This window comes from Salvelinus sp. IW2-2015, unplaced genomic scaffold (genome assembly GCF_002910315.2).
Source record: "Salvelinus sp. IW2-2015 unplaced genomic scaffold, ASM291031v2 Un_scaffold3527, whole genome shotgun sequence".
Taxonomy (NCBI): Eukaryota; Metazoa; Chordata; class Actinopteri; order Salmoniformes; family Salmonidae; genus Salvelinus; species Salvelinus sp. IW2-2015.
Window position 1 is genome coordinate 1 of NW_019944807.1, and position 8720 is coordinate 8720.

General features: G+C 46.8%; 1 protein-coding gene across 1 annotated transcript in view; it reads right to left on the bottom strand.

The window, feature by feature from the left end:
- Positions 1–382: 382 nt before the first annotated feature.
- The window catches only part of LOC112076036 (EMILIN-2), a gene marked incomplete at its 3' end in the record, with an annotated part of 25165 nt that continues 16827 nt past the window's right edge, over positions 383–8720 (bottom strand). Inside the window, exons 3-6 of the mRNA XM_024142929.2 lie at positions 3724–4157; positions 2283–3607; positions 1422–2045; positions 383–650 (exon numbers count right to left, since the gene is read on the bottom strand). Coding sequence (XP_023998697.2) covers positions 383–650; positions 1422–2045; positions 2283–3607; positions 3724–4157 — 2651 coding nt within the window. The remainder of the gene's footprint in view (positions 651–1421; positions 2046–2282; positions 3608–3723; positions 4158–8720) is intronic.

Consider the following 8720-nt stretch of genomic DNA (forward strand, 5'->3'; position numbering starts at 1 on the left):
AGAAATAAAAGCTGAAATAAATCATTCTCTCTACTATTATTCTGACATTTCACATTCTTTAAATAAAGTGGTGATCCTAACTGACCTAAGACATGCAATGTTAACTAGGATTAAATGTCAGGAATAGTGAAAAACTGAGTTTAAATGTATTTGGCTAAGGTGTATGTAAACTTCCGACTTCAACTGTATGTATTGTATATAGTTTACTGTGCTGTGGTTTTTATACAAGCCCCTGAGCTTCCAACTACACCTGCACACCGTTTATTTMTAAGTTTTATCTGTATTGTTGTTGATCACTTGTTTTCTTTGGTACAAATAAATGAAACTACACAGTAACAAATCCCTCCATTCATCCATCCATCATCCGCAGTATACTACTGACCTGTCTCCCTGGCGTTGGTGTCAGTGCTCCTGGTCTGTAGTGTCTTTAGGGAGGTCTCTAGGGTGGTGATGTCAGCAGCCTGTCTTTCCAGCATGGTGTTGACCCGGCTGACGTGGTGCCACAGCCCAGCGACGTGCTTCTCCAACCCCTCCTTCACCCCCCGCACCCTGGCCGACACCCCGTCCAGCTGAACACACACTTTCTCCAGGCGCTGGACACGCCCCTCCACCCCAGACACACCAGAGCAACGCTGAAGCTCTGTCTGCACCTAAAAAGAAGAAGAGCAATCTTAATATTTGTGGATGTCAATGAAATTACAACAAGATATCAACACAGATAACAGTGTAAACCACTAACTAATAACAGACTACTAGATAACTAACTGGCTAGTGACATAACAGACTACTAGATAACTAACTGGTTAGTGAGATAACTGATTACTAGATAACTACCTAGTTAGTGACATAACAGACTACTAGATAACTAACTGTCTAGTGAGATAACGGACTTCCTGATAACTACCTGGTTAGTGAGATAACAGACTACTAGATAACTAACTGTCTAGTGAGATAACAGACTACTGGATAACTACCTGGTTAGTGAGATAACAGACTAATCGATAACTACCTGGTTAGTGAGATAACAGACTACTAGATAACTACCTGGTTAGTGAGATTACAGACTACTGGATAACTACCTGGTTAGTGAGATACCAGACTAATCGATAACTACCTGGTTCCTAAGATAACAGACTACTAGATAACTACCTGGTTAGTGAGATAACGGACTTCCTGATAACTACCTGGTTAGTGAGATAACGGACTTCCTGATAACTACCTGGTTAGTGAGATAACAGACTACTAGATAACTGGTTCCTAAGATAACTGATTACTAGATAACTACCTGGTTGGTGAGTTAACGGACTAATCGATAACTACCTGGTTAGTGAGATAACGGACTTCCTGATAACTACCTGGTTAGTGAGATAACGGACTACTAGATAACTGGTTCCTAAGATAACAGACTACTAGATAACTACCTGGTTAGTGAGGCTGTCCAGTTTGGTTCTCAGCTCCTCCACCTGGCTGCTTCCCTCCACCTCTCCTCTGGGGACCATTACACCCTCAGATGCACTCTGGATCCTGCCTGGACCGATGGTAGTGGCACCAAACCCACCTAACCCTTCCCCTGGCCGGGCCCCTGCTTTGACCCCTGCCCCAACCTGGCAGCAGGTGTTGCAGGTGGTGTTAATCCTGGTGAGGTCCTGGGTGTACCTGCTCAGAGAGTCCCCCAGCCCTGTCACTGCCCCCCCCAGACCCCCCACATTGTCCTGCAGGATTACCATCCCCCTCTGGAGGTCCTCCACCGTCTTAAAGCTTCGCTTCTGCCCTGCCATTTGCCTGTCTATAATCTCCTCCAGCTCTCTCAGTTTGTCAGAGTTGGCCGTCACATCCGTGTGGAGAATATCCAGGTCGTTACAACAGAGCTTCAGGTCCTTCACCACACTGTCCAGAACTACAGGGTGGGAGGAAGCTCCAGGGTTGGTGTTGGGAAACCCTCCAGTGTTAGGTCCTCCACCACAGCCGGTAGCACAGAGCTCAGCCACAGCGGTCACCTTGTCATCCAGACCCTGCAGAAGAAACTTGTTGTTGTTCAACTCAGCCTGCAGAAGAGAACAAAACAGAATCTGTTACCATGGACACATAATACACAAACACACTGCCATGTGCAGTGCAGCGCTCCTCAAGTGTACAATGGCTGGAGATGGTACCTGGGATCTGAGACCAGCAGCCCTCCGGTTGCCAGATCATCTCCCACTTTCTATCACCAGGTCTGAGATTAAAACCAACAACGTTCCGAAAACTGGTCTTCGTCTACCCTAGTTGTCTACCTACAGTACCTGAAGGTCCACGCTCCCTCCTCCTCCAACAGGATATGACTCGTTGTTCATCTCGACCAGCATGGTGGTAAACTGGTCTTCCAGTACGTTTACTCGTTCCTCCAGCAGCTGTCGTAGCTCCGTCCCCTGCTCGGCTACTGCCCGGGTCAGCTTCTCCTCCACGTAGAAACAGTGGACCTCCGCGTTCTGCTCTGTCACATTCAGACGCGCCTCTAACTCCTCCAGCCGAGACCCCACCTCTCCCTCTAGTCCTAACCCCTCCATCTCTAACCCCTTTCCCTCTAGCTCCCCCCGTGGAGAGGACAGGTACTGCAGCTCATTGTCCATGCGGGCATTCAGGACGCGATGGGCTTCCGCCACACGCTCCAGCTCCCTCCACAGGTCAGAGAGGTCACCACGCTGGACAGCTGGTAGGATACCTGGAGGCTGGTTATCCTGTCTAGCCAGGTCGGTCTGTCTGGCAGGGGCAGTTTGTCTAAGGCTGGGTTTGGGATCAGTCTGTCTAACATTAGGTTTGGGGTCAGTCTGTCTGAGTGTCCGGCCGGGCTGGTCGGAAGCAGTGATGTCCAGTCTCAACTCCCTGATCTCTTCCTTTAGCTGCTCCTCCTTGTCCACCATCTCAGTCAGACTGAGCAGTCCTCTCTCCCGCTCCTCCTCACACCTCCTCTCCATCAACTGGATCCTTCCATCACAGGATTTCTGCAGCTTCTCCACCTCCTTCCCTATCCTCTCCTCTATCGTTCTCTCCATGCTGTCCTCCATGTTCTTCCTCAGGAAGCCCAGCTGCCTGTCCATGTATTTCTCTAGTAGCTCCTCCAGGTCAGCAGGAGCTCCACCCCCAACAGGGTCTTGCTGTGTCTGAGAGGCATCAAGCAGCAGGCGGATATGACCGCTGTGTGAGGTCACGGTACCTCTCAGCTCCTCCAGAGCCTCTTCTTTACTCTTCAGAGAGGTGTTGACATCATCCAACCTGGCCAGGACCTTTTCCAGCCCCCTGTCCCCCTGGACTGGCCCCCTGGTGGCCTGGTGCCCGTCGATCACTGACCCCTGGTGGTTGTCTGATGGTACTGCGGCCTGCTCTATATCGGGGGCGTGGACACTGTCGGGGGTCACAGTGCGGAGGTTGTTGAGCAGGGAGACCAGCATCTTGGAGGTGTCCTCCTGCAGGTCAGATCTCAGAGTGGAGCTCAGCCCAGTCATCGCATCCTGCAGCGCCCCCACTGTTTGGGAGAGGCGCTGCACCTCCCCCTCCAGGAGACGCACCCTGTCTCTGTCTGCTCCTCCATGCCTCCCCTCGTACACCCCCGTCTCCCTCCTCTCTGGCCCTGAGACAGAGGACACAGTTAAGTCAATACAACACATTAACACACTTCATATACGAATCCATCTCTAAGAAGAGGATTGAGAAAGCAGCAACATGTCATGTTGTCAAGTATCTTACTCTGTGGGTGTCTGGTCTGTCCAGGGATGGATCTGGTCTGGGGGTAGTGTGGTGCTTCCCCAGAGTTTTGGGTCTGGTGTGGCTGTGACCCTGCTGGCACCGTCTGTCTGTTAGGGTACTGGTTCTGGTGAGGCTGTGACCCCGCTGGCACTGTCTGTCTGTTAGGGTACTGGGTCTGGTGGGGCTGTGACCCTGCTGGTACGATCTGTCTGTTAGGGTACTGGGTTTGGGGTGGCTGTGACCCCGCTGGCACTGTCTGTCTGTTAGGGTACTGGGTCTGGTGGGGCTGTGACCCTGCTGGTACTGTCTGTCTGTTAGGAGCAGCCTTCAGCTCAGAGCAGTCTGGTCCCTGGTAACTAGGGCAACACCTCCACTCCAGGTCTGTCACCGTCTTATAGGCGATCTTATAGGCCGGCCGGGACCGCGTCCGATACCTGGGAGAGAAGGCAGGACAAACCTGTAAGTGCATACACACACACGCACACAAACGCAGGCACGCACAAACACACAAAGACAAACACGTCTTCAAAGTTTCTACTTAAGTCTATGACATTATTTCTCATTTGATAATAGAATCTTTGTTGAGAATATTACAAACTGATGCTAACCTTAAAAGGATAGACGTGTTGCAAGCCCAAATTAAAGCTGATCACCGACAACGATGAGATGGCCTATAGTGAGGAGKACAGAGAACTGGCAGTGTGGTACCAGGACAACAACCTCTCCCTCAATGTGAGCAAGACAAAGGAGTTGATCGTGGACTACAGGAAAAGGCGGGCAGAACAGGCCCCCATTACCATCGACGGGGCTGTAGTGGAGCAGGTYGAGAGTTTCAAGTTCATTGGTGTTCACATCACCAACAAACTATCATGTTCCAAACATACCAAGACAGTCGTGAAGAGGGCACGACAAATCCTTTTCCCCCTCAGGAGACTGAAAAGATTTGGCATGGGTCCTCAGATCCTCAAAAGGTTCTACAGCTGCACCATTGAGAGCATCCTGACCAGTTGCATCACCGCCTGGTATGACAACTGCTCGGCATCTGACCGTAAGGCGCTACAGAGGGTAGTGCGAATGGCCCAGTACGTCACTGGGGTCAAGCTTCCTGCCATCCAGGACCTATATAATAGGCGGTGTCAGAGGAAAGCCCATAAAATTGTCAGAGACTCCGGTCACTCAAGTTACATACTGTTTACTCTGCTACCGCACGGCAAGCAGTACCGGAGCACCAAGTCTAGGACCAAAAGGCTCCTCAACAGCTTCTACCCCCAAGCCATTAGACCGCTGAACAATTCATAAAAATCGCCACCAGACAATTTACATTGACACCCCCCCTTGTACACTGCTGCTACTTACTGTTTGTTAGCTATGCATAGTCACTTTTCCCCCACCTACATGTACAGATTACCTCAACTACCCCTGCACACTGACTCGGTACCGGTGCCCCCTGTATATAGCCTTGTTATTCTTATTGTGTTACTTTTTATTATTACTTTTTATTTTAGTCTACTTGGTAAATCTTTTCTTCTTCTTGAACTGCCCTGTTGCTTAAGGGCTTGTAAGTTAGCATTTAACGGTAAAATCGAACACTTATATTACGTACACGTATTCGGCGCATGTGGAATATAAAGTTTGATTTGATTAATTTGATTTGAAATAAAGGTTGAATAAAAATAGTAGTATATAAATATAAATAGTAGTATAAATCCCCGCAGACTCTGGAAAGAAACGCTGCTCAACCGGTGTTGCCGACAGAAACTTTTAACCGGTTCTCTCCATTAAGCAACGAGTTGGAGTCAGAGGCTGAGCAGGTCTCTCCTCCATCCATTACAGGGAGCCGCTGAAGCCTTCCACTATTAGCTCTGACAAATTGAAAACCTAAGTCATTGGCGATGACATTACCCACAATATTAGACTTAAAAGAATCATCCAGCGATCATACACTGTTCACTAGGGGGCAGGGCTATGAACGTAAAGGCTAATCTGAAGATGCTGCTGGCTAAGGATAAAAATGGCGAGTGTAGAGAGTATAGGGATATTGTTATCCACGTCGGCACCAACAATGTTGCACCAAGCGCAACATAGCTTCAGAGTGTAAATCAGCTAGAARAATGTGTTGGCATCGAGTAATTGTCTCTGGCCCCCTCCCAGTTAGGGGGAGTGATGAGCTCTACAGCACACAACTAAGTCGCTGGTTGAAAACTGTTTTCTGCCCCTCCCAAAAGATAGAATTCGTAGATAATTGGCCCTCTTTCTGGGACTCACCCACAAACAGGACCAAGCCTGGCCTGCTGAAGAGTGACGGACTTCCTCCTAGCTGGAGGGGTGCTCTCATCTTATCTAYCAACATAGACAGGGCTCTAACTCCTCTARCTCCACAATGAGATCAGATGCAGGCCGGACAGCAGGCTGTTAGCTAGCAAAAGTCAGTGTAGTCAGCTCAACTATCCCCATTGAGACTGTGTCTGTGCAACTGGTTGGGCAAAACTAAACATGGCGGTGTTCGCCTTAGCAATCTCACTGGAATAAAGACCTCCTCCATTCCTGCCATTATTGAAAGAGATTGTGATTACCTCACATCTCAAAATAGGGCTACTTAAGTTAGATCCTTCACGTCCAAAGCAGTCATAATCAATGAACTAATCACTGATCATAATCTTGATGTGATTGGCCTGACTGAAACATGGCTCAAGCCTGATTAATTTACTGTGTCACATGAGGCCTCTCCTGCTGGTTCCACTAGTTACCATATCCCCCGCTTAACTGAGGATCTAAAGCGTAATACCCTAGATGCAGTCGCAACCCCTAAAAAATACAAAAAAACATCTGTCACAAGAAAATTTGCTCCCTGGTATACAGAAAATACCTGAGCCCTGAAGCTTCCAGGAAATTGGAACAGAAATGGTGCTTCACCAAACTGGAAGTCTTCCGACTAGCTTGGAAAGACAGTGGCGTTCATTATCGAAGAGCCCTCACTGCTGCTCGATCATCCTATTTTTCCAACCTAATTGAGGAGAACAACAACATTCCAAAATGTATTTTTGATACTGTCTCAAAGCTAACTAAAAATCAGCAACCCCAAACAGAGGATGGCTTTCACTTCAGCAGTGATAAATTCATGAACTTCTTGACAAAAAGATCATGATCATTTGAAAGCAAATTTCAGACTCCTCTTTGAATCTGCGTATTTCTCCAAAAACTCAGTTGTCCTGAGTCTGCACAGAACTGACAGGACCTAGAATCAATGGAGACACACACCTTTTTAAATCCTGTATCTCTACGACACTGTTAGGTTCTAATTCTCAGAGTAAATAACTCAATGGATACTATGAAAGCTTAACCAAGTTTAATTCTTCCCAGAGGATCAATACAGCTGCATTAGACAAAACATGTTTCCACCACCACAAGTATATATACTCCAATTTAGGAACTCCTTCTCTCCAATCCTTACATCTATTATGGTTCGACAGGAAGACGAAGTAATAGGTAATAAACCATAATTTCTCCCTTAAGGGGGATCTGATCTGACCTCAACCCCTCATTTGCCTAATCCACAGATGTCCATCCGTATCGCATACAGCAATCCTGTGACTTCCTCCCGTCCACCCAGCACCATCCTACAGATAACCATTCACTTCTGATGTAAAAACCAGTCTCTAGGACAGCAATGTTCCAAGTTTAACCCAGAACCCAAAAACACATTCATTAAAAATAGTCACGGCCTCTAAACCTTCAAGCTGCATACTGGACCCTATTCCAACTAAACTACTGAATGAGCTACTTCCTGTGCCCTCCTATGTTGAACAATAAATGACTCCCTATCCGGATGTGTACCACACTCACTAAAAGTGGCAGTAATAAAGCATCTCTTGAAAAAGCCAAACCTTGACCCGGAAAATGTACAAAACTATTGGCCTATATCGAATCTCTCATCTCTTGGTGATGTCATTCGGAAACACAACTTTCACTGCTATGCGGACAACACACAGCTGTACATTTCAATGTAACATGGTGAGGCCCCAGAATTTCCTACCTTGGAAGCCTTTGTTTCGGACATAAGGAAGTGGATGGCGGAAAATGTTCTACTTTTAAACTCGGACAAAACAGAGATGCTAGTTCTAGGTCCCAAGGAACAAGGAGATCTTCTATTGGATCTGACAATTAATCTTGATGGTTGTACAGTCGTCTCAAATAAATCTGTAAAGGACATCGGCGTTACTCTGGATCCTGATCTCTCTTTTGACGAACATATCAAGACTGTTTCAAGGACAGCTTTTATCCATCTTCGTAACATTGCAAATAATCTGGAACTTTTTGTCCAAAAATGATGTCAGAAAAACGAATCAATGCTTTTGTCACTTCTGGATTAGACTACTGCAATGCTCTACGCTCCGGCTACCCAGATAAAGCACTAAATACACTTCAGTTAGTGCTAAAAACGGCTGCTAAAATCTTGACTAGAACCAAAAAATTTGATCATATTACTCCAGTGCTAGCCTTTGGCTTCCTGTTAAGGCTAGGGCTGATTTCAAGGTTTTACTGCTAACCTACAAATCATTACATGGGCTTGCTCCTATCTCTCCGATTTGGTCCTGCCGTACAGGACCAACTCTTCTCTCCTGTAGAAACTATGCTCTACAATAAATAAATAAACTTTACTCTACTGTAGAAACTAGAGGTCGACCGATTAATCGGAATGGCCGATTTCAAGTTTTCATAACAATCGGAAATTGGTATTTTTGGGCGCCGATTTGCCGATGTATTTATTATTWAAAAAATGTTTTACACCTTTATTTAATCTTTATTTAACTAGGCAAGTCAGTTAAGAACACATTCTTATTTTCAATGATGGCCTAGGAACAGATTTTTAACCTTGTCAGCTCGGGGGATCCAATCTTGCAACCTTACAGTTAACTAGTCCAATGCTCTAACACCTGATTACATTGCACTCCACGAGGAGCCTGCCTGTTACGCGAATGCAGTAAGCTAAGGTAAAT